The 27,916-nt window shown below is 41.9% G+C and overlaps 1 protein-coding gene across 2 annotated transcripts; it reads right to left on the bottom strand.

Annotated features, from left to right (window-relative positions):
- On the bottom strand, positions 1-25,507 carry LOC308644382 (protein lifeguard 1-like). Of its 2 annotated transcripts, XM_081285429.1 has the most exons (10): positions 22,842-25,507; positions 20,188-20,459; positions 14,170-14,248; positions 12,983-13,036; positions 12,193-12,283; positions 8,824-8,861; positions 8,651-8,738; positions 5,259-5,348; positions 3,437-3,484; positions 1-453 (listed from the first exon to the last, which is right to left on the bottom strand). In XM_081285429.1, coding segments are annotated over exons 1-10 (915 nt in total). In that variant the 5' UTR covers positions 22,844-25,507; the 3' UTR covers positions 1-300. The 2 variants fall into 2 exon arrangements, with proteins under 2 accessions (XP_081141555.1, XP_081141556.1); XM_081285430.1 differs by lacking the exon at positions 5,259-5,348.
- Positions 25,508-27,916: the final 2,409 nt, after the last annotated feature.

The raw sequence follows: 27,916 nt of genomic DNA, 5'->3' as shown, positions 1-27,916 counted from the left end.
TGGTGCCTGGAAAAACTTGAACAAAATAATGGGCATCTTACAAATATTATTTTCTTTGAATTTATAAAAATCTGAAATGTCCTCCATAAGTTTTGCTATGTGACAGTGGAACTAAAAGTAAGAAGAACAGCAACAGCTACCTTCAAATGCTTAACTTTGGTAAATAAAAATGTTCTTAAATATTGTTTTTTTAAATAAAAGGGCTTAGGAAGTGGTAACCTTTGCGTATCTGAGCCTGGCAACACGTCACAAGTGTCCCTCCTTCCTGCTTCTCAGCACAAGCTAGCCTTGGCTGGACCACTACCGTCCCAGTCCAATCAGTTGCAAAATAAAAAGGAAGAGGTTGATGATGTCCAAGTAGATGTTCAGGGCAGCAAAAACGTATTCTTCCGGGTCCAGGTCAGAGTGGTGATGACGCCCTCCCACCATGAGCTGCACGTCCATCACCAGGTACTTAAAGGAAAGGAAGAAGAATTAGCTACTTCAATCGTACCTGTCTATCAAACCAAGTGTCCTAAATGCTCTGGGAAAAAAAAAAAAAGCTGTTTTAGCTATAGCACAAAAATACTCTAGAAAGTCAGTTTGGGGCTGAATATATTACTCTTTCGGCGTCATTCATGAAGTCCCCAAGTTTATACTCCTATAAAACCAAGTGCCTTATCTTCCTGAAGCCTGTGGGACCAGATCTGAGCCAAATCCAAAATCTTTGTACCTTTGGTTAATTATGTGGACCCAGTGGACAAAGTACACACAGAGGTTAAACTACCAAATGCCCTCTATTTATGATTTCCTTCCATGTCCTTGCTAAACAAATAATCTAAGAGCTTTCCAAACACTTGATTCACACAGTAAAAATAAATCTGAATTCATGGAGCTTTGGGTAACAGCAAACCTTGCCACTGGGGATGGTTTAGTAATTAATGGTGCTTTATATCCAAAATAGAAAGAGGAAGAGAGGGGACTCCCATGTGATTAAGTCAGTCCCTAAAGAAAGGTTTTCGTTCAGCTGCAGTAGGTAAAATCATCAGGTCTTAAAAATGTCAAGATTTTTTTTTTTTAAAGTCAGCGTGCCTCTCTCATTTTTGTGTTTGCTGCAAAGTGAGCAGTTACTTATATCCAGAATCTAGGCCAAATCTCCAACACTGAAAGTAGAGAGAATCCTTGGAGTTTTTTGATTTTTTTTTTAAGGGCTGGGGATGTGGCTCAGAGGTAGAGCGCTTGCCTAGCATGCGTGGGGCACTGAGTTCCATCCTCAGCACCACATAAAAATAAAATAAAGATATTGTGTCTACCTTTAACTATAAAATAAATTTTTTAAAAAAAAAAGATTTTTAAAAAGATAGATTTGAGAGCAATATTCACTTCAATGAAACCTTTCCCAAGGAGTCCAGGAGGAAGAGGCGGGAGAGGGGAAATGGAGGGGAGGAACAGGCTTCTTCCTGGGCAGCCTCACACCAGGTTTATGGCAGGTGCTATCTCACGTAGTGTGGGAACAACCCAATGGTGGTGGGCCAGATTTCACTGAGTATTGGTTATATTAGTGCGTCTCTGAGGGAGGTGCCAGAGCAGGTGTCTCACCTGAACTGCTCAGTCCCTTAGCCCTTTATCCCTAGGTCTCATCTGAGCACCTTTGGAAGGAAAAACAGCTAGAGTGGCCCATCCTTCCAATTCTCCCAGGATTTTTAGGTGGCCTTGGAAACACTTCAGTCCTAGACAAACTGGGACGTTTTGTCACTCAAAAGGAGCTGAGCATCCATCTCTCGTCCTGGAGCCCTAACTCCTTTGCAGGAGTGCTTTTCTCTCTTTCTTGCATCCAAAAAACCCTGAATTTATCTTGATCTTCTTACAAGAGGGGATTATGGAGTCTTAATGATTCTGCAGGCATGAACTGGTTGGTTAGGAGTGTGGATTCTCAGGAGAGGTCATGTGTTTGAGGGCAGACAGGAAAGTGGGGGAGGAAGATGAGCAGAGATCCAGCTGCTCGTCCCCCTCCAAGGAGACCAGGGCTCAAGATCCCATTGAAGACACAGCCAACACACAGGGAAGCCCCAGCTAGGATTCAGACCCCCACCCCCAGGAGCATTTGGAAGTGTGGTACCCTGCCTCACTCCCTATCACAACTCTGATGGTTAAAACACACAAACTCAGTCTTCTCCTCCAGCTGTATGTCTGGTGTTCAGTGACCACCCTAAGCTAACAAGAGGTTTTGCTCTGCCTGCATGTAGGAAACAGAACATCGGTATATTTTACACGGAAACAAACTGCCTAAATGGGCCATAAGAGACACCACAGCCAGCACCAACACACAAAGGCTGAGCACATGGGAGCACAGGAAGATGGGCACAGATCAATTCCTATTACAAGAAAAGAAATGAGAAAACTGCAGTGTTTGTACTGAACTTTAACCGCTGGGTGTAAACTTTTCCAACATTTAAAAGATACGACCCAATTCCAACAACAGCAGCAAAAAGACAAATGATAAAGCAAAACATGGATGGTTTTAAAACTTGTTAATATACTGGATTCATTTTACCATTCCCTCTACTTCTGATTATATCTGGAAATTTCCAAAATAGAAAAAAACCTAATGAATGAGATGTAGCTCAATTGTTGAGTGCTTGCTCCATATGCGTGAGGCCCTGGATATCAGCCCCAGCACTGCAAAAAAAATAAAATAAAATAATAAGACAAAATCCCCCAAAGAAGTGACATGATAAAAGTAAGTGATGGAAAAACCTGGCAGCCCTGAAAAAGAGTGAGCTTGACCTAGGTCTGCCAGTATGTGGAGACCATCACGTCTAAGTGAAAAGGACAAAGCAGGACATTATATATAGTGTGCCCATAGTACTGCAAGAGGAAATGGTGCTCATGTGGCAAAAAAAAAAAAAATTCTAAAAGGATTCCCAGAAATTACTTACAGTGGTTATCTCTGAGGACCAGGGAATCAGAGAGAGATTTTATCATAGTTTTGTAGTCTTCTATGTTGTTTGCATTTTAAAACAAATGCATGTAATACCTTTTAAATCAAATATTCCTTGAAATAATTGTGAAGATATGAAGCAAGAGACAGGTCAAAATGGAAGGAAAATTTTCTAGAAGCATTGACAGTGACCCTGGCCAGTCCCCATGAGAAGTCCATGTTATGCAAGAATAGAAAAGAGGCCGATCGCAGAGAGAAAATGAAATCACACCCTGCTACCATAAGTACTGAGGCTTATAAATAACCCTTTGTTCTCTTCTTAAATATTGACTCTTTGAGGAAAAGCAATGTTCTTGTGGACTTGGAAGGACCATCTAACTCTCCTGGGGGTGATGGTTTTAAATCTGACCTTATAAGAGGCAGCCAGTTGCCCAAGGGTTTCTAGTGAATTACTGACTCCACATAACTAGCACAGACAGCACGTTCTTCATCAAGGAGAGGAAGAGACGGACTTACCATGGAGAAGAGCACGGTTCCGAGTCCAGCATACAGCACGTGCAGCCACTGCGGAGAGAAAGAAAACAGTTGTAGCTTAAGAACAAGACTTTAGAATAACCAAAGGATTTGCTTAGGTCACCGCTGATGGGTAAGGACCCAATATCAACAAGAAAGTCGAACAGAGTCAACAGCATCCACTCAATTCCAACAAATAAGCAAAAGAAAACCAACCTCACACATGCCAAATAATTTTCCATGAGGAAATGCTGAATATCCCATGCATGGCAGGGCAAGGAGAATGTGTTGGACATGTTCTGCTTTTGCCTCATCCACACATCTACATGTGTGAGGTTCTAGAGAATCCGCCCTCCCTAGCTAAAGGCTGTGATGAGAGGTGGAAGACACCCACTGTGGAGACAGTGACTCTGCCAAGTGGTCAAGAAATTCTGCTCTGTAACTGGGCTTAGCAGATGTGCCAGGCCAGTCAGAAATCAATTCCCCGTCTAGAGGGATCCAAGCAGCACAGCCCATTGTCATCAGCCAGGGCTGGAGATCCACTGCACAAATAGAGATGGCCGGTCCATGCCAGCCCCAGAGAGGAAGGCAGGGTTTGTGTTCCTGTGAACCCAGCTCTTCTTTCCACCTAGGAGTTCCATGAGATTCTCTAGGTCATTGCCTTAAGCTAGTCTGAATGGGATATGTTCCTCGCAGCCAAGACACTCCTGACCAGAATATGGAACTAGTCTAAACACCCAAGGTTTGACTCCTGGGAAGAGGACAAGGCAGAGGTGTACAGCCCCTGAGAACAATATGCCAAACCTTGCAGCCGGAGAGAGCTGGGCCTGGGAGGGGTGGGCAAGTGCACTCTGCTGGCCCGCAAGGTTCATGGTGCAGAAGGGAGACTGGGAACAGGTGACACCATCTGGAGGCCACAAGAGTTCCAGTCTGTACTTTTCAGGAATGTTCTAAGAGTTCAATGTGCCTAGGTCTGACACATAGCAAGATCTCAATGAATATATTAAAGGAAAAAAATCTGAACTGGGACAAGGAGCCTCCTCTAGGCTGCTACTGGCACATGTCATAGGGAACTCTCTCTTCCATACTCCTTCCTTCAAACAGGCTGCACCTATACACAGGAGAAGACGGCTCCTGCCAGTAGCTTTACCTCAAGACCCTCTTGGGGAATGCCAACTAGAGTATAGGGTAGGCTCAGTATTTGCAGACTCCATCCCCGGCCCACGGTACCACCCAGTGATGTCAGTGTGGCTGTCAATAGGACAGACCCCAGGGACCTTCAGCTCCCAGGAGGGGAGCACAGTGACCTTGAGGCTGCTGGGCCCTGCAACTCACATCAATTTGTCTTAGGCACTGGCCCATCATTGGCTGGGAACAGCAGGGCCCTTCCTGGGAGGTAGGGGATGAAGGCCTTGTGTCCCTCAGACCACACCACATCTAGAATGTTCTGCCCAAACTCCCTTTGCCCTCCTGCCCAAGGGACCAGATATGCTGGCTGGTCCGACAGCTCTCCCAACCTGCATCAGTGCCCTCCTTCCCTTTTTCTCGCTTGGACATTTCTCATCTGAAAATCCTGGCATGCTCCCAACTCCACGTCTGCTCTCAGAGGACCCAGACTGACACAGTCAGCCCTACCTACATCCATCCTTTTTTTCTTTTTAATTTCTTTTTTTTTCTTTTAGTTGTTGATGGACCTTTATTTTATTCATTTATTTATATGCAGGGCTGAGAATTGAACCCAGCGCCTCACACGGGTGAGGCTACACCCCCAGCCCTCCACCCGTCACAACAGCTCTCTGAGGTTTCCAAACGGGAGCCCACTTACATATGATCGAATGAAGATTAAGAGAATTCCATAGATTACAAGTACGAAGAGGAAAACGAACAGCATTCCGTTTAGCAAGGTAAAATCCCACTGGGGAAACAAACAACAGCTCAGTTATCGTCTGCAAGGGATTTCTAGGGGTTCAGAGTTCATTTTTAACCCCATAGACAATTTGCCCTGACCAATTCAGGAAACCATGGAAACCCATTAGTGCCAACCACTGAAAAATGCTACATAAAAAGTGTCATGTTGACGGGGATTTGCTTCTGGAGGGAGAAAAAGGAAGGAGCATGAATGAAATGATAGAAGTCAGAGCTGGTGATCCCTAAAACTGTAGGTGATAAGTAACATGGGGTTCACTATGCCATTCTATTTTTATATTTATATGAAATTTCCCCTAGTAAAAAGGGTTCGCTGGAAAAATGATGTGAATTTATGTGGATAGTAGTATCATGACTATTCACATTTTTAAGAACATATGCATAGAAAACATTATGGAATGAAATATACCAAGATATCAACTGGGAATCTTTTTCATGTTTAAATGCATATAGTTTAATGAAGATATATACTAAGTTTTCAAAAATTGCTGTTTTTTTTTAATTTTGAAATTGATTACTGCGACTTTTCTTATTTTTGTCTTTTTAAACTAGCTTAGGCTGATCAGGGGCTTTTTAAAAATTTTTTTTGTAGTTGTAGATGGACAGAATGCCTTTATTTTATGTATCTATAGTGCTAAGGATCACACCCAGTGCCTCACACATGCTAGGCAAGCATATTGTCACTGAGCTATAGCCCAAGCCCCCTTTCTTTTCTTTCTTTTTTTTTTTTAAGAAAAGGGATAAGATAGTCATCTTCTGCCTGGGGGAGGAAATAAATTATGCAGCAAAAGAAGAGCCTCAATATCCAAAATATCCTAAATATTTTCTTGCATTGCCCCTCTTGCCCCCTACCCTGGAAATGCCCAGAGAATAATCTAAAGCACTGGTTCCCTAGGTGTGGGTCCCAGACCTGCAGCATCCATTAGCACCACCTGGGAAGTGCTGGACAGGCCCCACCTCAGACTTGCTGACTTAACAACCTTGGGGTAGGGGACTGGCAATGTCTCAACAGGCCCTCCAGGGGGTTGGGAGCAACTTTGTCTAGAACTGCACCTTCAAAAAGACAACCATTAGCCACCTGTGGCTACTACACACCTGGAATGTGGCCAGTCCAAAATGAAATATGCTCTAAGTATAAAATACACACTAAATTTTGAATTTTAACTCACAAAAAGAATGTTAAACATTCATATTTCTGTTATGTGGATTGCATGTTGAAATGGTAACGTTTCCTATATATTGGCTTAAATAAAATATATTGAAACTAGTTTCCTTTCTTTTTTTCCCATATTGCTTATTGGTGCCATGTAATTTTATACAATGGTGGGTCACCTGTTTCTTTTCACTTTTTAAATGTGTTACTAGGAAATTTAAGACTGTCTTATTATATGACTTGGACGGTGCCTAACGGCATACTCCTCTTGACCAGCTCGGATCTACAGAGTAGTCAACTTGGCTCATAACACTGACACCTTAGGCCTGGTCCTCCTTAGTGGAAAGGAAGACAACTGGGGTGAGGTTAATTCAGATGGAGAGCCCTGTTGGCTCTGAACAGACCTGAGATCAACAGGTGCTAAGTCACACCCGTGGGGAACTTTCAGCTCTAGAGACCCACAGAGCACACAGCAACCCTGGGATCCAGGTGCCCATCATTCAGGAACAACCATGGGTCATGGCATCTCTGCCCCCTACCCCTCTCCTGGGCCAGTGCCAAGAGCTCACAAGAGCCATACCCTCACCCTAAATTCCCAGACTCCATTTTAGAGAGAAAAGGAGGAAAAGCCAGAAGTGGTACAAATGGTACTGTGGCCAGGCATGGTGGCACATGCCTGTAATCCCAGCGGCTTGGCCAGCCTCAGCAACAGTGAGGTGCTAAGCAACTCTGGGAGACCCTATCTCTAAATAAAATACAAAATAGGGCTGGGGATGTGGCTCAGTGGTCGAGTGCCCATGAGTTCAAGACCCTCCCCCCACACACACATACAAAAAAGTATTCTTGCATTTTAGAAGATTTTTTTTTAAATATTTATTTTTTTAGTTTTAAGTGGACACAATATCTTTATTTTTACATTTTTATGTAGTGCTGAGGATCAAACTCAGTGCCTCAAGCATGCTAGGCGAGCACTCTATCACTAAGCCACAACCCCAGCTCCTAGAGGGTTTGAAATGGTTAAATGAAGCTATGCTTTCCTCGGTGGTCCACCTCACTCACCTCAGGAGGGCATATCTGTTTACAAAGAGGCTGGTTTCTGCAAATGGCCAGTTTTGACAAGACAAATATCACGCTGATATGAATTAACACTTCTGATACATTTTGACCAAATATTTTAGCAGGCCCTTCTGCCTCTCTGTTGCTTCTTCCTTTTTCTTCCAGAAAAAGCTAAAATTCTTCATGTATATAAGACACTCCCTACCATGCCAAACAATTGGAGAAAAACACTTCTAAGTTATTGAACTAAGACAAATCCATCATTTGCCAAGAGAAGGTCACCAGAGCTAAAGAAAGGGCTGCTGAAAATATCTCACCAACTCCAGGAGCGTTTCAGGGCTGCAGAGACTGATGTCATACTTTAAAAAAAGCAGTCCTGGATTACATAACCTTCTCCGGGTCATCTTGGCACTTTGGATCCTTGATGAACTGTAAACTTTTTGAATTTTAAACTCCTTTATTAGAGGCAGGGCCCCAGCAGGGAACAGTTAGTTGGCACACTCAAATAGGATGTTTTGAGGAGCATTTGTTTGTGAAAATACTATCCACGGGGAAGCGAGCACAAGTGGGTCTAGGCTAGGAGCCAGAGAGAGAGCTGGTGCCACCTCTAGGCTCAAAGGGAAGAGCACAGGGAGGTGCTGGGGATGTGGCTCAAGCGGTAGCATGCTCGCCTGGCATGCGTGCGGCCCGGGTTCGATCCTCAGCACCACATACAAAGATGTTGTGTCCACCAAAAACTAAAAAATAAATATTAAAAAAAAAAGAGCACAGGGAGCCTGGAAGTCTGTGTTGGGTTGGCCACCTCTGGACAGTGAATTTTTTGTAAGAAACTCGACTATGCTAAGAGGGACTGGTCCAGAGGTTGCCATGGGAATAAGTTCCCTCTCTCCTCCCTGCCTCCCATCTCCAGCTGGGGATCCACTGGTCCAGGTCCATGGAAAACCCAAAGACAAGAGGGCCTTGGTGGGGAGACCCACAGGACCTCAGAGCTCAGGGACTAGGTGCAGAAACGGGTCAGGAGGGACAAAGGAACACTCCCAGTACACCCCCTTAGGACAGAAATCTGTTCCAATTATACGTACTTTTGTTTGTAGAGCAAATATAGTGAGTGCTAATGTCACCAGAGTGGTTGCTGCTGTGGCCCACAACACTTCCTCCGCATTATAGAAACTAAAACCAGAGACTGCAGTTACTGTTCTCATACCTTCAAGGAAAGGCACACACAATAATAAGGAAATATGTAACGAAGACTTACACTGATATGGTTCCAAGCAGCAGACCTTGAAGAAGTGTCTACAAAAAAAAAAAATTCACAATAAATCAGAAGCCTGATTTTTCAAGGCATGAGGCTGAGAACCAGAATCCACAGGCGGTGGTTTGAAGTGTGGCTCTGGGCAGGGTCTAGGGAGCAAGCAAGAGAGTACACGACCCTGGTCCTCAGAGCTATGGGGCGAGTATGGGAAATCAACAGTACAACCAACAGTTTCTGTCACCGTCTTCCTAGGACTAACAAGAGGAAGCCGTTTACCAGTGCAAGTTTCTTAAAACACAATAGTATATTTAACATATCCAGTGAATTAAATACGTATTAATTACGAACGTGGAAACCAAGTATGTGCATGTATATACATGAATGTGCCTCAGTAAAGCTCATATTCTGTATAATTAATACTATGCACTGATAAAAGAACATTTTTAAAGTTCATTTGTGGATTCTGTTGTCATTAGTTGAATGGGGCCATCCACACAGTCTTAGAACACTATCAGATCAGGATATGCTCTCTCTATGAATGCTTCACCCAGAGTCTGGGTACTGACACTTTCCAAAGGACCTGGGGTGAGAACCCAGACTTTCCCAGTGCCAGGAGATGGAACTGGGGAGCAGTTCCTGGCATGTGGCACTGCGTCTGTAGGCACCAACCCTGGGAGGAAGGAGGAAGGCTGCACTGGAGAGTTCCCACCAACTAAAGGGAGCCGAGGCTGGCGGGGCCAAGAGCCAGCAGGCAGTCAAGTTGGAGGATGAGAGCAAGGACGGCACCACAGATGTGTCAGGCTCAGGAAAGCCACAGCCACGCTGTGAGGACGACAGCCCGCGGTGGTGGTGGGACTACGTTCCTCAGGCTGCTGAACGCTCAGTCAGAGCAAACCCGAGGGTGTGGAAGATCCACAGAAAGAGCCAGGAAAGGGTCCTTCTGTCTCAGGGAACAAAAAGGAGGGTGCAACCTGACAAGTTTGAGGACTCCACGGCTTTGGCTTTGAACTTGAACCAACAGGATCAGAGGCTGGAAAATAACTGGAGCCTCAAAGTCCTGGGTTACCTGTCTGGCTCTCCCAGGCCCAGGCTCTGCCTGACTCTCTACTTTGATAAACTTGCCCAAGTAGGCTATCTCTGTTTCCATTGCAGGAACCAGGCATTTACTTACTCCATGTACACACAATATTGTAATCATACGCTTGCCTCCACCTTCCTCACAAGATGCTTCCTCCCTCTTCTCCTAACTCAGTTTTTTCATTGCAGCATATTAAAGGTGTGTGTGTGTGCGTGTGCATGCGTGTGTGTGCGTGTGTGTGTGTGTGTAGAGCGGGGGGGGGGGGGGGCAGTGAGAAGGAAAGGAAGAGGAACAAATCGGCCGTAGACTCAAACCTGTCTGATGACTTCAAGAGCTCAGAATATGGGCTCCAGGGATCAAGGTTTCATGGGACAAAAAGTATCTTCCATGAGTATGTTTTCCTGCTTTCTTTCAACTCCTTTTTCAAAATGGTTTTACCCCAATACTTCCTAACACTTGGGCAAGATATTAACCCTAGAAAATACAGCTAATTCTTTCCCCCTCTACAATATATCTTCTCTTCAGCTGTTACTTGCTTTGAGAACAAAACCTCAGCAAGGACAGCTTCTCTGGAGACCAACAGCTTTTATCTGTCTCCTCTTGTAATATGCATTGAAACCATTTGAAATGTTAAAAGGAAAAATTCAAACATTTCTAGGAAACTTGCCCTCTCCTCTCAGCTTCAGAATCCCATAGCTTCCTAAACCTGCCCGTTGCCCTGCCCACTCTCAGGTGCTTTCTGTGCTGTCAGGGCAGGCACCGGGACACCCTGCTTGCCGACCTGTGCAATGAGCAGGGTATCCATGCCAACCCAGAGAGGCTCCTCGATGCTCTCACAGCAGAGGAAATGCCTGACTGTGGGCAGCAGACAGCCAGTCTTCTCCAACCTCAAGAGGAAGCTATTCCTCCTGGGTGCTGCTTGATATGGAATGCTGAGACTGACATCTTGGTCATGGGTCTTTGTTTGCTTTGACCACCAGGAGGTGCAGAACCAAAGCTAGGATCCCTACACCCAGGTGTACAGGAGTTAGTGCATCTTGCACATCAATCGAACCACTGGGTTTATTTTCCTATTTTTTCTCAACACCTTATCTTGCACTTATTTGCATAAGCTACCTCAAATATGATTTGGAACCAGATAAGGAATAAACTTACTTACCAATTGGTAAGTAAATTTTCTTATGCAAGGATGGTCAACACTGCATGGAAGAAACTCAAAGACTCAAAAAGAGAATCATGTGCTGACTCTATTCCTGAATCACACTGGGATGGTTCTGGATTTTCCCAAGAGGAGCAAAGCACCATAGCAATTGCTACATGTGAGTTCCTGAGACCAAGGCTTCCAGAAGGTTCTTGCCTTCTGGGCCCGATGGTTCTGTTAAGTGAGAGGGTTGGGGAAATAACTCTTAGATACTGCTAAGTCCCTGGGAGCTTAGTGTTGGGATGGATGTGGGGATAATGACAGGAATCCAGATTCTATTCAGGGTCAGGAAATCTAGGCACTCAGGTAGCTGTTGAGAGCTGGAAACATCCTGGCGGGGGGCGGGGGGTCTTTCTGTTCTGAGAAGAAGAGAAAGTAATTGGCTACAAGAAAGGGAGCCACATAGTTTCGTGTGACCTAGAGGGGTACAGAATGACAGAAAAGCAGGTGTAATGAGGTTCTGTCACAAGTGGGGTCAAGTCACCCCAGAGAGGCTCTGGGGAACCAGGAACCAAAGTGAGGATAATGAGCACGAGAAGCCCTCAGACTCCCAACTCTTGGGCGCTGGAAAAGTTCTCCTGAACTGAGAAGAAAGTCGTGGAACTGGGAACAACCTGAGCTCAGAGATGGCTTCTGCTTCCAGAGGGACTGGAACTAGAAAAAAACACACACTTTACAAAAATAAAGAAAATGGCACTCATGAGTTTGTGAACTAGATACGAAACCACCTTCCAGAACAAAATGTGCTATTGTGCCTGACAGAGATCCCGGGACAATCAAGTTACCTGTTCTTGAAATGCAGCCCTGACTCATGAGAGGGTTCCCCAGATAGCCTTATCAGAGCTCAGCTTGCCAGTGGGAAGGAGCAGCTTAGGAGTCCAAACTCTCTAACTTGCTAAAGGGGTGTGGATGCTACCTCAGAGGTAAGTTTACTACCTCATTACAACCAGAATTTCTCTCAAGAGTATTCCACAGATAATCCCTACGTGCATTACTCCACAAGAAGAGTCGCCAGAAGAAAAGGGAATGAATTTAATATGGCAACTAAAATATATGTCAGAGGTGAACTAGAGCACGTGCAAAGTTTACTTACAAAGAATCCCAGGAGAATGTAATTTGCAGGCACCTGACGGCGGAGATTCCCACAGCAAGCAAGTATAATTAGTACAACAAAAAATGCTGGGCTGCAGGATAATGTAAAACCAAGTGTTATTTACATCCAATGATTATATTATATGATATATACAGACAGATATGCAGACTATATCATTATAACATTATCTGATAAGAATTACAAAATTATAAAAATGATATCTCCTTTCTCTCTTCCTCTCTGCCTTTAAAACTTTTTTTTTTTCATTGCCATCTGAAGATAGCTTGTGGGGTATTTGTATCTTTTTATTTTAAAAATAATTATAGATTCACAGCAAATTGCAAAGAGACCAAAAGGTCCCATGAAACCTACACTCAATTTCCTCTAATGATTGCAATTTATATATTTATAATGTAATATTAAAACCAGTAATTTGACATTGATATGGTGTGTCTATTTAGTTTTTTGACATAGAACTATGACACAAATCTATGTGTAAATACAAGTAACCACCACCAGGATCAAAATTCAGAGCTATTCCATCAATGACACATCAACAAAGACTTCTCTGGTGTTACCCACCCCCTTTATTGTGACACACACACACACACACACACACACACACACACACACACCTCAATCCTGACTGGTGGCAAGCACTCATTTGTTTGGTTTCCATCTATATAATTTCGAGAAGGTTATGCCTTTATTACCTCATTTTGAATAGTAGTAGAACCTCAGTCAATAGCTAGTTGAAAAACAAGATTTTATTAAAGTTGAGGATACTTACAAGAGTGCATAGGTGAACCAGGGGTTTGAACGTACCCACGTTTTTAAACCTTTCCTAGTTAAAAAAAAATGATATAGTTTTACATGACAAATAGTACATTCTGTTAACTGATGTCATATTTAAGCAGAAGTAAAACACTATCATGAAAAGAATGGCGGGAACCCACAATGATTAGTAATGACAGATAGGGATAAAACTGTGGAGTTTTGCCTAGCACAGGTGAGGCACTGGGTTCAATTCTCATGCACGACATATAAAAATAAATTTAAAAATAAAGGTCCATTTACAACTAAAAAAAAGTTTAAAAACTGGTTTTTGTTTGTTTTTCTGGTTTTTGCTTTGTTTTTTGGTACTAGGGATTTAACCCAGTGATGTTTTACCACTGAGCCACATGCCCAGCCCCCCGCCCCCCCCCCCTTTTTTTTATTTTGAGACAGGGTCTCACTAAGTTGCTTAGGTCCTCCCTAAGTTGCTGAGGCTGGCCATGAACTTGCAATCATCCTCCTGCCTCAGCCTCCTGAGTCACTGGGATTATAGACATGTACCACTGCACCCAGCTGGAAACATTTTTCTTAAAAGAGAAATAGGCTGGAGATATAGCTCAGAGCAATGCTCAGCATGAGTGAGGTCCTGAGTTTCATCCCCAGCACCAAGGAGAACAAAGATGCATTTATAAAAAAGGCATTTTTTTTTTGTAAGTGGTAAGTCAAACTTAAATAAATGCAAACACCTAGTGAAGTTCTTTAATTTAAAAAGTACTGAGGTTGATATGCATACAAGGTAAAATAAATCAATTCATCTATTTCATAAGTTCAGATTTGCATAGGATGCACACTTAATCAGTAATAGATCATAGTCTCTCAAATATTTAATTCCAGCCTCCAAGTTCTCACCTTTTTCCTGTATCCAGTTTAATCTGTGAAAATAGGGCAAGTAAAATAGTACCCAAAATAACAGGAAGAAAAACGTTCTTGGCTTAAGAAGGAAGTTAAAGTAGAATTCTAGAAATCTACCACCACCTTGGTCTAGGAATTGCTTCAGAAAAACAAACCTGTAGAAATATCATCTCTGGTGAATAATTAAGAAAAAATATAATTTTTAAATGATCAAAATTAAAAAGAGTTGATTCAATGAGAATTAATGTGAACAACTTAACATTTTATGCTACACCAGTGATAAAGACTTACCAGAAAATAAACATGCTGATAATTGTCGCAGTGACCAACAACTGGGCTGACAGGAGAAGGAACACTTTCACAATGAAAGCTGAGAAGACAGAAACATTATTTTAGTGACACAAATATTCCAAAGTAAAAATACAAATGTAATTACCTAATTTTGATACTTAATGAAGTTTTCCTTTGATTTTTTATAATGTTATTGTATTTTTTATACCTTTATTTTTAAATATTTTTTTATTTGTTGATAGATCTTTATTTTTTTTTTATTTATATGTGGTGCTGAGGCTGGAACCCAATGCCTCATTCATGCTAGGCAAGCACTCTACCACTGAGCCCCAGCCCCAGCCTCTTCCTTTGATTTTTTCCAGTCAGCAAATGCAATAACAAAAACAAATACAACTCTGCAGAGCCTTTAAAGAGTATTTAATCAAAGGTGGACACAGTGACACATGTCTGTAGTCCCAGAGCTTGGAAGGCTGAGGCAGGACGATCCCTAGAGCCCAGGAGTTCCAGGTCAGGCTGGACAACAAAGCCAGAGTCGGTCTCGAGTACAAACAACAACAACGGAAAATAATTTCAACCAATTGTTAATTATGTTTTATTGGAAACCTTAGAGTTTATCTATAGAAACCCAAATTTTCACAAACTCAGGGATTTAATTCTTTATTAGGCACTCTCCATCTTCCTTAGGACCAAAAAATGATCTGAAAGTCAAGGGATGTGGCAGTTCCCTCCTAGGGATCCAGCTACTCCCCTGGACAGAATGGACAACAGCAACAGCTCAGGGGCTACAAGTGAACAGGATTTTTACTCCTCTGGAGGTGGCCCTGGAATGCAGAGTTTTCAGAGTTCCCAACTCTCCAACCTGACTGCCATTAGCAACCCCCTTCCTTCCTATTTATAAATGCAGAAACTAAATAACCTGGTGAATTATGTCAGATCAGAGAGTTCCAAGTGAGTAACAGTAAAGTATAGTATGCCAGCATCTCTTTTTGCTCACTTTTAAAAATATTTTTTAGTTGTTGATAGACCTTTATTTTATTTATTTATTTTTATGTGGTGCTAAGACTCAAACCCAGTGCCTCACCCATACTAGGCAAGCGCTCTACCACTGAGCTACACTCTAGCCCCTCTTTTTGTTTACTTTCTACTGCACAGGTCTTCCTGGGGTCCTCTAAACTGGCAATGCCACTGGCAATGACAATTTTCTTTTTTTCATGGCTTTATCTCAATTTAAAAGGAAAAAAAATGAAATAATGCTACTTAGAGTGAACTCATAGGACGGTCAACTCTCCTTTTGCTGGGCAGTTTCTATTCACGAAAGCATGACAACAGAGGAGAGGGACAAAGTTTTCTTAATCAAAATACCAGAACATACATATCCAACTGTGTGCTGCCTTCACTAAAATATTCATTTATCTAAAGTTAATTTGGCATCTATTGTACAGCGGGGGCTGTGAAAAAATAAATAATAAATGTGGCCCAGAATCATAATAATAGATCAATGAAATAGAGTTGAGAGTCCAGAAATAAACCCTTGCTTTTATAGTCAATTGATTTTTTTTAATAAATGTGCCAGAACAATTCAATGAGGGGCAAGAATAATCTTTTCAACAAATGGATCTGGGACCCCTGGATATATATGTACAAAAGGAGGAATTGGGAACTTTTCCTCATGCCACAACACAAAGATTAACTAAAGATCAGGTTCTAGGCATAAACATAAGAGAAAAACTCTTAGAAAAACAAAGGCAGAAGCCTTCAAGAGCATGGATTAGGTAATGAATTCTTAAATATGACTCCTAACGCACAAGCAGAAAAAAAACTGATCAATTGGATTTTCATCCAAGTAAAGGCTTTGTGCTTCCAATGACATCATCAAGAAGGTGAAATAACTCACAAGAGTTTTCTGACAAAGGACTTTCTTTTTTCTTTTTTTAAAATAGTTTTAGTTTGGGGCTGGGGATGTGGCTCAAGCAGTAGCGCACTTGCCTGGCATGCGCAGGGCGCTGGGTTCGATCCTCAACACCACATAAAAATAAAATAAAGCTATAAAAAAATTTAGTTTTTGATGGCACAATACCTTTATTCTATTTATTTATTTTTATGTGGTGCTGAGGATTGAATCCAGTGCCTCACACATGCTAGGCAGGCGCTCTACCACTGAGCTACAACCCCAGCCCCAGGACTTTCTGATTAGGGACTTGTTCTACAGTCCATGAGGAACTCTTGTAATTCAATAACAAGGAGACAAATGACATAACTAAATACAGGCAAAGCTTGGGCAGCAGCCTCCCACACTGACTGTCTGGCCACAAGACTCACTTTGACCAATGGGACATTTGCATGTGATGCAAACAGAGGCTTGGACAGCTTGCCTATCGGAGGGTGTCCTCAGTACACCTCTTCTTGGGACCCACATGGCAAGAAGCTCGAGCCACAAGAAGTCAGCCAACAGCCTACAGCAACTGCCAGGCATGTCAGGGAGACACGACAGACATAGCAGTCTCAGCCATTGTCTGATTATGAGAGCACAAGGTTGCCGACTGAGCCCTGGCAAACCCTAGAATCATGACAGAGAAAGAAAATGGTGGGTTTACAAAAACGGAGAGTGTGGCAATGGCTTTGAATCTTATTCTCCAAAGAAGACATTTGGATGACCAATTGAGCATGTGAAAAAGCACAAATCAAAACTCTAATGAGATACCACTTCACACACACCAGAATGACTATGATCAGAAAAAAGTTGGCAAGGATGCGGAGAAATGGAAACCTTCATATATTGATGGTTGGAATGTAAAATGTCAGTTTATATTTTATAAACTGTTTATAACAGTTTGGAAGTTTCTAGGTAGCTACACAAGAGAAATTGAAAGGATGTTCACACAACAGCCAAGGTTGACTGCAGCATTGGTGGTAATAACCAAATAGTGAAATAGCTCAAATCTCTGTCAACTGATGCATGCATGGTTAAACAAAATATGTTATACCCAGGTAATGGATTACTACACAGCCATAAAAAGAAATGAAGTAGAGACACATACTACAACATGGTTGAGCCTTGAAACCATTATGCTAAGTGAAAGAAGGAAATCACTAACCACCACATGCTGTGCAACCCCCATTTGTATGAATTGCCCAGAAGAGGCAAATCCATGGGGACAGAAAGCAGACTTGTAGGAAATAACCACTAATGAGTAAAAGATTTCTTTTTGAAGTGTTAAATATGTTCTTAAGTTGATTGTGGTGATGCCTGTATAACTATATAACAACCATTGAGGTATACCCTTAAAAGTAGTAAATTCAAACATCTGTAGATTATATATATCACCATTCAGCCGCTTTAAAAATTTGTAGTCTAAGGCTGGGGTTGTAGCTCAGTGGTAGAGAGCTTGCCTAGCACATGTGAGGCCCTGGGTTCAATCCCCAGCACCACCTAAAACTGAAATAAAGATATTGTGTACACCTACAACTAGAAAATAAATACTTAAAAACAATTTTTAGTCCATGGGGCTGGGGTTGTAGCTCAGTGGCAGAGCACTCCTAGTTTCAAACACCATGGAAAAAAATTGTAGTCCTCATCCCCATAACTCTTAATCCATCACCCGACTCACCCTACCCCTTTCCTTTTTCCGTAGCACTTTCATCTTCTTATATACTACATAATTTTTTAAAAAGAGGGAAGTGCCCAGACTTCTTCCAGAAGCAGCGGATACCAGTGACTAACTCTAACGCTGGTGAGGAGGCTTCTGCCTACTTTTCGATGACACCTCCTTAAGCCTCATTTCCACATCTGTAGGGCAATCAACTTGGTTTGCAGGTTGCTGTAAGAACTAAATGCAGTCACATTTCCCTTGCATGACACCCTGAGGGCCTGGCATCTGTGGCAGAGGCACCCGTTGCTAGAGGCGCCCACTCCCGCTGGCTTCCTCGCTATCTGACCCAGATCTTGGTAAGGGTAGCAACGGACCCAACTGAACCAGGACAGGGAGAGGTGGCCATGCAATACAGACAGGCCAGTGACAGGCCACTGTAAACTCCTGCGGCTTCCGAGGCAGCCCTGGGAAGAGTTCAGGTGAGCTGATTCAGGACACCTCTCTGTGAATGGTGTCCCCTTGGAGCCATCTGGGCAGCTGCCCTCCCTTGTCCCCTTGTTTGTCTTTGTCCCTTTGCCTTTTCTCTTTTCTTCCTGATGGGCAAGAGCTCCAGAAGGTACCTTTCTAGTCTCAGGCTGCAGGGTGTGGGCCACAGGGTGACAGTGGTGGGATTCAAAGCTCACAGTCCACCTGCCAGTTGTCCAGGCCTGGGAAGGCTTAAGGGTAACACAGTGGCCAGTGGGGACCTGAGACATTAGCTTCAAACCACCTTCCTTTGAATAGCATATTTCAGGAAAGAAGAAAAAAAATCTCATTTAAGTCTCAGGTTTTAAGTCTCTCTTACTAGTTGCTGAATGTATTCCTGACTTACAGAGAATATTTAGGACATCCAATGAATATCTTTTGAAACTTAAGTCAATATTATGTTATCACTTGGAACGTGGGGAGAACATTTTGTAGTTAATGACTAATTCTCATTTCTTTAAAAGGCCAAAAGTTGTTTGCCACATGTATATTATGAATTTCTGAATCTCCTGGACAACTTGGGTGTAGTCTACCATTGTGGTACTCTATCCTATCTCATGACACAGTGTGAGTAGTAAAAGCTAACAGAATAATAATAAAAAGTCTCTCTGACAAGCAACACTGTGGAAATACTTTAAAAGAATGTTTGCCAAGGTAAGTGCTAGTAAGTGGTTGTACTGCAATTGTTCAGGAAATAATGACAAGAAAAAACAATGTCTCTCCATGTTCAGTACTGATGCCACCTCTGCTGTGCTTTGTTTTGTGTCTGAGGTGCTAGGTAGCGAACCCAGGGCCTCGCAGGTGCTAGGCAACTGCTGTACTCACTGAGCTACACCCTCAGCCCTTGCTGCAACATTTTTCCCTTTACTTTTAGAATATTTTCAACTACAGTTGGTTGACTCCATCTATGTGGAATCCCCAGATATGGAGAGTCAGTACTTATAAGAAATGAGGTAAGAATAGGAAAGCAGTTGTTGAACTAAGTGGGTAGCTGAATCCTCATTGCCGAAATCATTGATTTATTCTTTGATATGAAAAATAAATGTCAGTTAAAGAGCTAGCTTTATTTTGTGATACAATCAATTGTGGAAACAAACTGACTTCAAGTTCTTCACGTTGAAAAGGGAGGGAAGGAGAGCAAGAGAGAGGGTAGGAGGAGGAAAGAAAGGAAGCAAAAAGGAAGGTAGGCTAAAAGTTCATCCGCATTTGCCTAATTAGCATAATCCCCAGAATGCATTATTTGGGGGGCTTTGAAGAGTTAATAGGATATACAGTGATTTTGCTTCTGGATAGATACCCAAAAGAACTGAAAGCAAGTGCCTGAAAAGATTTCAGTACTACTATATTCACGGCAGCATTATTCACAATAGGCGAAAGGTGGGAACACTATGTATCCATCAGAGCATGGGTGGATGAGCAAAATATGACAGACACACACAATAAAATAGCATCTAGAATTGAAAAGGGAGGAAATTCTGACATATGCTACAACATAGGTAAACATCAGGTGAAATAAGTGAAGCAGGTCAGTCCTCAGAGAAACATGCTGCATGATTCTCCTCGTGTCAGTTACTTAGAGTGGTCACATTCCTAAAGACAGAAAGTAAAATGATGGTTTCCACAAGCTGCAGGGAAGCAGAACAAGGAATTATAACAATGGATACTGAATTTGAGTTTTGTGAGGGGCAAAAGTCATATGAATAGATGGTGGTGATACTTGCACAGTGTCTGGAATGTATTTAAAGTTTTAAAATGTTTTAGTAGCAACTTTTTAAGCTATATATATTTACCAAAATTTTAAAAATACATTTTCAAGAGAGAGAGAGAGAGAGAGAGAGAGAGAGAGAGAGAGAGAGAGCGCATTTGCTCTTCTTTTCCAAAAAGGTAATTTCTGTCTTCTCACCTCTGCGGACAGCAGCGTCTGAGAATGCGGTGGTTGTGACTGTACTGCTGTCAGCTGGGGTTGGCTCATCTGAAATTTGTACCACATAGGTATGTGCGCGATCAGTAGCCTTGGGGTGTGGACTCCCTTGGGTTTCCTGGACCCCAGGTGAAGGTGTAGATTTGGGGGGCTGGCCAGATTGAGATTGGGCCCTTTTATCTGCTGCTTTCCGAATCAGATGTTGATCTCCCGAACTAAAGTCTATTGGCTCACTGATCTCCAAGTCTATTTTCCTGGAAGAGAAAAAGTGTTATTCATGTCCATACCTCTATAACCTTAGATCCCTGTGACATTCAGGTAATTTTCCCCCCAATTTTAATTATCTTGGCCCTGTCCTTGAGCACCAAGCCATGACAGTGCTTAATAAACATTCATTAAACAAATCATGAACAAATCTTTGTAAGATGAGGCTCATAGAGTAGAATAACTTGCATTCTATTATGAAATTAATATTTTTATAAAGCAGGGATCTAAGGCCACCAAAGAGCTCACATTTTGAATAGAAGGTAAGCAAACAAGCAGTAAGGTGAGAGACAATATAAGCAGGCCAGAAGTGTGGAAGGATGGTACGAGAGCCCTTCACAAAGGGCTGGAGGAACAGGCAGGGAGTAGAAGGGGTTTTTCAAAGCTCCCAGAGAAGTGGGGGTTAAGCCAAGCCTGCAGGTTGTGTAGGAGTTGGTCAAGGGAAGAGGTGGAATATGGTTTTCCCAGGCAGAGGGAACAGCCTGGAGCAGGGGAGGAGCAAGCAGACAGTCTAGAAACTGAAAGAAGTTCAGGTATCTGGGGTACGAATTGTGAGGGGAGGAGTAGTTATTTACTTTATCAGGAATCAAAACATCATCAAACAATATGGTTAAAATTATAGTACTAATGTGGCAATAGATAAATGGGATGGGAGAGATTCAAAAAACAAACTGATATATTTGGGGATGTAATATTGGATAAAGATGGAATTTCAAATTATTGTCTCATGTTATTGGAACAATTATGTATTTGGAAAACAAATTGAACTTTAATACCTATTTTGCATTATATACAAAAATGTATTCCCTGTGAATTAAACATATTATCATATATAATAATAGTCATAGATATTCTACAATAAAATACAAGGGCCGAGCACAGTGGCACACGCCTGTAATCTCAGTGGCTCGGGAGGCTGAGGCAGGAGGATGGCGAGTTCAAAGCCAGCCTCAGCAATGGGGAGGCGCTAAGCAACTCAGTGAGACCCTATGTCTAAATAAAATACAAAATAGGGCTGAAGATGTGGCTCAGTGGCTGAGTACCCCTGAGTTCAATCCCTGGTACCAAAACAATAAAATAAAATACAAGGAAAATTTTTAGAAGCCTTTGTAAGAATGATACCATAAAAGAAGTGCTGGGCAGATTCGGGTACAGGAATACTTCGATGCCATTACAAAAAGATACCAATAAATCTAAAATGCAAAATAATAAAAATAATATTTGCAACACTTTCTGTACTGTAAAAAGGACTTTATCAATGAAAATACAGACAACCCAAGACAAGGATGAGAAAAAAAAACATGAACAGGCAATTCACAAAGGAAATTTTAATGGTCAGTAAATTTCTCTTCTGAGAAAGCAGCAAGACCTCACAAACAACCAAGAACTGTAAGTAAAAACAATAGTGAAATGTAATTTTTTTTCATAAAAGACTGGCAAAGATTAAATATAATCCTCAGGCTTGTAAGAATATAAAGAAACAGATAACTGAGAGCCTTGCTTGCATGGGAACTATGCATGCCTGTTTCCCATGGGATCCCTCCTCCAAGAAAACACTTGAATATATATATATATTTTTTTTTAATTATAAAAATTAAGTATACTTCAATCCTAAATCATCTTTTATAATGGCATTGCTAAAAAGATGAATATGAGCCAGCCTAAATTCATTATATGTTAGCTATTCATTATTATATTTATTTTTCTCTAGATTTTAAACAAAATTAAAATAGTATCATGCCACCCCCAAAACAGTCATGGGCCCCAGGCATGCAGCCTACTGTGCCTAGTGGGTAAGTCAGCCCTGGTACAACCTGGCAGCATGAAAACTTTTTTGGGAAGTGGAATGGGATGCAATTTGGCAGCATCTATCAGATATCAAAATGTGTATTGTTAGACCCAACTGTTAGGTTTTTAGAACTTTACCCCATAAATATATTCACTAGTAATTAAAGATACACATAAAAGGAAATTAATTACACCATTCCTTGCTTATAACTGCAAAACAAAACAAAAACAAGGAAAATGGCCTAATATCCATCAGCATATAAAGGGTTAAATTAATTTTGGATAGGAAAAGGCAGATATATATGGATTAATGTGAAGTTCTCTGTGACACAGGTTTGAATTTTTAAAGTAAGATTAGAAAATAATATTTAGTAGAAAATAATATTCAGTGAGGTTACTTAAATGTTACACACACACACACACACACACACACACACACACACACATCTTCCAAGGAGTGCAAAGATATACTACAAACTATTTAGTTATCTCTGACATAGCAGAGTTGGGGAATACACTCTGAATGGTATGGATTTTAACAATGAACATTTATTACTTATAATAATAATAAAATATATATTTACATTTTGAAGAGAAAAAGATCTATTTCTCTTGTTGATAAAGTCTGGAGCTCTTCTGAGAAAGCAGCCTTCACACAAAAATGAGAAGCATTGAAAGATGCTCAAATAACCAACCTGGTTTCTTCCCGAGTCCTGTGAATCAGAAATGGGAGAGAAAGCAAGATTTTCAAGGCACTCAAAAAACAAAACAAACAAAAACCAAAGTCAACTGAGTTTTCCTCATGAAACTACATTAGGCTGGTGCCTGAATCACGAAGTGAGACCTTCACCTGGTCCTTAAAAATCTCTCCTGGCTCCTGAAGCAGCCGTTATCCAAAGGACAGGCAGGTGCTGTGACTGAGAAGCAAAGTTCTGAGCGACAGTTAGGGGAGTGGCAGTTGGAGCATTTGGTGTGGGCTGGGGACCCGCTGCCTGGCCGAGGGGCGAGATCAAACCCAATCCGCCAGGCCTCTTCCAAACTAGCTATTGCCCCCTGTGTTGGATCTCAGGGAGACCTACATTTTGAGTCATCAAACCAATTCCTTGTCCCAGAACAGGAGACTCCATCCAGGAGGAAGCAGTGTCTCTTCAACCATGCCATCACTTTCTCTAGAGCAGGAGGAAGATGATCATGAAACTCCAGTGGGGGCGCCCTTCAGAGGTCCTGCACAATTATTCCAAATAAGTAAGAGTCATTTATGATAAAGTCGGGGCTAATCTTTACGGTGAATGATGATCATGGTGCCCTCCCCTGGTACAGGGAGACTACTACCTGCGGGTGGCAGGCCCATGAGCAGCTGGGGAGGGGCCCCTTTCAAGCTGCTTGGGGAGAGAAGTCAGAGGATTAGGTAAGGAACAGCTAGTCCCTTTCCCTGGGATGGCTCGTCAAGAAGGAGAATGGGAGCAGGAACTTGTCCTGTTGCTGCTAAGAAAAAGTGATTCATTAAACGGCTAATTAGTGCTTGTCTACTCTGCCCAAGCAGTGGGGGAGTGGAAGAAATACAAAAAGCAAAGAGACACGCTTCCTTCCCTCATAGTCAGCCAGAGGGGATGTGTGCAAAAGGGTGCACCCAAGGTAGAGAAAGGGAAGAGTCATTGAAGGGAACAGTATTCAGGGATAGAGTTGGAGATGTATTTTCATCATGGGTCTGAGATGATTGTTGGAAGGTTAGGGTCAGATGTGAAGCACCTTCCAGGCAAAGAGAACCCCTAAGCCCTAGCATGAGGGTGGCGACCATGGGGACACCCTCTACAGAAAGTCGGTCCCTTAAGTCATAACATAGGAGGTGTAGGAGGTGTGCCTTCAGTGGAAGACAGAAATGTTATACCGACCCTCCTGAGGATAAAAAGGGAAAAGGTCAGTGACAAAATCTTCCCTGACTCTCCTCTCGAACTTTCTTGCAGTTTCATGGGTCTTACTCCTCGGTCCAGTCTCCAGGCTCTCTATCTGGTTTGTTGATGTTAACAGGCAATGTGAGTGAATAATATCTTCTTCCAAAATGTATTTAACATGACTACATGTCAGGGGTATATCTGATGACTTGGCCACAGTTTGGACTAAAGACATAGTTCCTCCCCCTCCTCCTTTCTTAGCTTACCAGCATCATAGTGGACACTAATCAGATACTTACTAAATGTAGCAGTTGTTTTCAGCTTCACATGGATGAACACATTTAATGCTCACAACAGCCCTATGAGTATGTTCTCGTTACCCTCATTTAACAGGTGAGTAAATCAAAGGGAGATGGAGTGGCAGTGGCCCCTGCAATGCATGGGGAGAGGCCATATGGTCAAGGAGACCTCTATCTGCCCATCAAGAAACAAAATGTGGTGAAGGCTTATCTCTTTGAAACCAGTCCTGTGATATATTTTGTATATCTGCTCTTTTCTTTTTTAATATTGAGAGTTTTAATTAATGAACTTACAACATTCAAATCGTGCAAATCAGACTCCATGCTAACACTGACAAGCCCCTGGGGAACTCTACTTCATTCTTTCCCCTTAGTGTGAATTTTTAAGACCTTGGGATTCATTTCTGTGTTCATTCCTTACACACACTAGTAACTCCACCACCACTACCACCTCAATTTCCCCAGACATTCCATAGACACCAAATTGTCTACGCGCTCCAGCTGAACCCTTCCTCTGGATTCAGGTTGAGAATCTCTTACTATGTGCCTGAATGTCTGAATGTATTCCCCCAAATTCCTGTGTTCAAGTTTAATCAACAATGTGATAGTACTAAAAAGCGGAGCCTTTAGATTAAGTCATAAGGACAAAACCCTTCCACTCCAGGAGGGTACCTACATGGCCTTTCATGAGGATTTTTCAAGTTAAAAATTTGATATTTTTTCTTTATTTTTTAAAATAAAAGTAATGAATGCATGTGGTAAGAAAAAGTCAAACAATACAAAAGGGCAAAAAATGAAAAAAAAAATCCCCTCCCTGGCCACCCTTGTTGACAAAAATGTATGTAACAGAGAACTTATTAATTTGTACAACGTGATTGTATTATATACATTGTTTTATAAAATGCCTTTTTCTCCACTAAATATCTGAGATTTTTTTTCTTATTAGTACATTTATGAACCTTGAATAGTTGCCTGTCTCACTCAAAATAAAGTCCGAAGTCCTTATTTGGACAACAAAAACTGATGCCCAAACCTGACAAAGATATTACAACAAAGGAAATTATAAGCCCACATCACTCATGAACCTAGATGTAAAAAATCTCAAAATAATAAACTAAACCCAACAATATATGAAAAGGATAATATATCACAAGTCATGTTTCATTCCCAAACTTGCAATGTTCATTTAACATTCAGAAATCTGTATAATCCATAGATTAATAAAGAATAAAAAACATTATGATCATCTCAAAACCATTTAATGAAATTGTGTTACAGCACAGGTGCCCACTGCTGTGGGGTCAAGACATCGATGGTGGTCTTCTGATACCAGCTCTTTCAATCACACCAGCAAGATTTTAGACATGTTGCTCAGAGTAGCTGCATGAGTTTATTAGAAAGGATAGAAAAAGGGAAAGGGGAGGATGGGTCCTCTCAGAGGAGGATGGTACTCCTCTACTGCCCTCCAGTTTTATTGGGGAATCTCAGGAAAGTTTCCAGAGAGTCCTGCCCATATCCACCTCTTGACTTTTGACTGACAGCAGGATTGCATTAGATTTTTTCAAGTCCCATCTGTGCATGATAAATATCCAAGGCAGCTCTGGGTCACTTTATCCCATGCTGAACTGGTTTTTCTGGGGTTTTGTTTGTTTGGTACCAGGAATTGAACCCAGGAACAAAAGCACTGAGCTACATCCCAAACCTTTTTTTATATTTTAATATTTAGAGACAGAGTCTCACTGAGTTGCTTAGGGCCTTGTTAAGTTGCTGAGGCTGGCTTTGAACTTGAGATCCTCCACTCCTGCCTCAGCCTCCCAAGCTGCTGGAATTACAGGCATGTGCTACCACACCCAACTTGCAGACTTGTTTTAACTGGAACTTATTCTCACAGATTTTATGGTTAGGAGAATTACCCTAACCTCCCTGAGTTCTGGAACCTGGTCTGTGTAAGGGTTACAAAAGATCCCCCCCCCATCAGGGTAACTTGCAATCTTCTTATCAGCATTTAGGGTCTACATTTCTCCAGCAGATAATAGGTTGTTTCCTGGGGAGCATCACCAGGAAGGGCTGCAGTTTAATTGCTTTTTTTTTAAGAGAGAGAGAGAGAGAATTTTAATATTACATTTCTCCAGCAGATAATAGGTTGTTTCCTGAGGAACATCACCAGGAAGGGCTGCAATTTAATTGCTTTTTTTTAAGAGAGAGAGAGAGAATTTTAATATTTATGTTTTAGTTCTCGGCGGACACAACATCTTTGTTTGTATGTGGTGCTGAGGATCGAACCTGGGCCGCAAGCATGCCAGGCAAGCATGCTATCGCGTGATCCACATCCCCAGCCCCAATTTAATTGCTTTTTAAAAGAAAGCATGTGGGGGTCAGCACAGTGAGCCCAGTTTAGATAATTATCTCCTTAACTTCATGTTCCTACTGCTCACATGCATGATAAATACAGGACCAGAAGGAAATTCCTTTGCCTAATAAAGAAAATTTATAAAATCAACAGCATCAGAGTGATTATCTCGATAAAGAAAAGAACCTCATTTGCAATAGTTATGTCTCTTTCTCCATTTGGTCCCTGGAATGTGATTACTCTGTAATAATTAACCTGTACAAGTATGAGTTGGGTACTTTACAGTATGTGTTTGAATAAGTTGTTAAAAAAATTAAAGGAAAAAAAGTATACATCTCCCTAATGATCTCAGAGGGGTAGAAGGTACAGCCAGGAATTGGAAAGCAGACAGGATGGGGCATGACCTGAGTGGGATGAGAAAGAATTGAGATGCAGGCCCAGGATGGCGTCCTATGGCAGAAAGGAAGTTGGTGAACCAGGGGTCAAGATCTTCAATGAATGAGAAAGTAACTTATAGCTGACATACAAACAGTGGTATACACTGTCAGATGGAGGAGATAGACTAGCATAGGATTTAATGTCATAGAGTCCCTCACAGAGTACATTGCAGGGAAGGAAAATCTTCCCTCTACTTCCTTAGGTTCTGTGACTGGGCCTGAGAATTAAATTAACAAAAGAGAGATTAACAGGGGAAAAGCACACACATTTTAGTTAATATTTTTACATGCACAGGAGCCTTCTTTAAGAAAATGATGGAAGGGCCAAGGATGTATCTCAGTGGCTAAGTGCTTGCCTAGCATGCACGAGATCCTGGGTTGATCCTCAACACCCCAACCCCCCAACCCCCCCATCCCTCCCGCCAAAAAAAGTGATGGAAACTTATGTGGTCTTTTAAACAAAGAATAATTGTGGTAATGTGAAAAGACTACAGGGCTTGGGCTCAGCTGGTAGACTGTGGGAAAGATACTAGAAAATATATAGGGGACACTAGTAGAAAATTAAGTGTTACAAATTTTAGTAATTTGTTTGCAGATTCATGTGGGAATCAGTTCTTTCTGGTAACAGGAACACAGGCATTCTTCTCTGCCTAACACAGGGAGGACACTTTGCAAAAGGCA

Source organism: Spermophilus citellus (assembly GCF_964194105.1).
Source record: "Spermophilus citellus genome assembly, chromosome: 3".
NCBI lineage: Eukaryota > Metazoa > Chordata > Mammalia > Rodentia > Sciuridae > Spermophilus > Spermophilus citellus.
This window is presented reverse-complemented; position numbering and strand designations above follow the sequence as displayed.

Coding starts and splice junctions, on each gene's coding strand:
- LOC308644382 (XM_081285429.1), bottom strand. Junction 8,862..12,192: donor ACATTCTCCTGGGATTCTTT/GTAAGTAAACTT, acceptor TTTTTTTTGTAG/ACACTTCTTCAAGGTCTGCT. Junction 8,739..8,823: donor CTGCTTGGAACCATATCAGT/GTAAGTCTTCGT, acceptor CTCTGGTTTTAG/TTTCTATAATGCGGAGGAAG.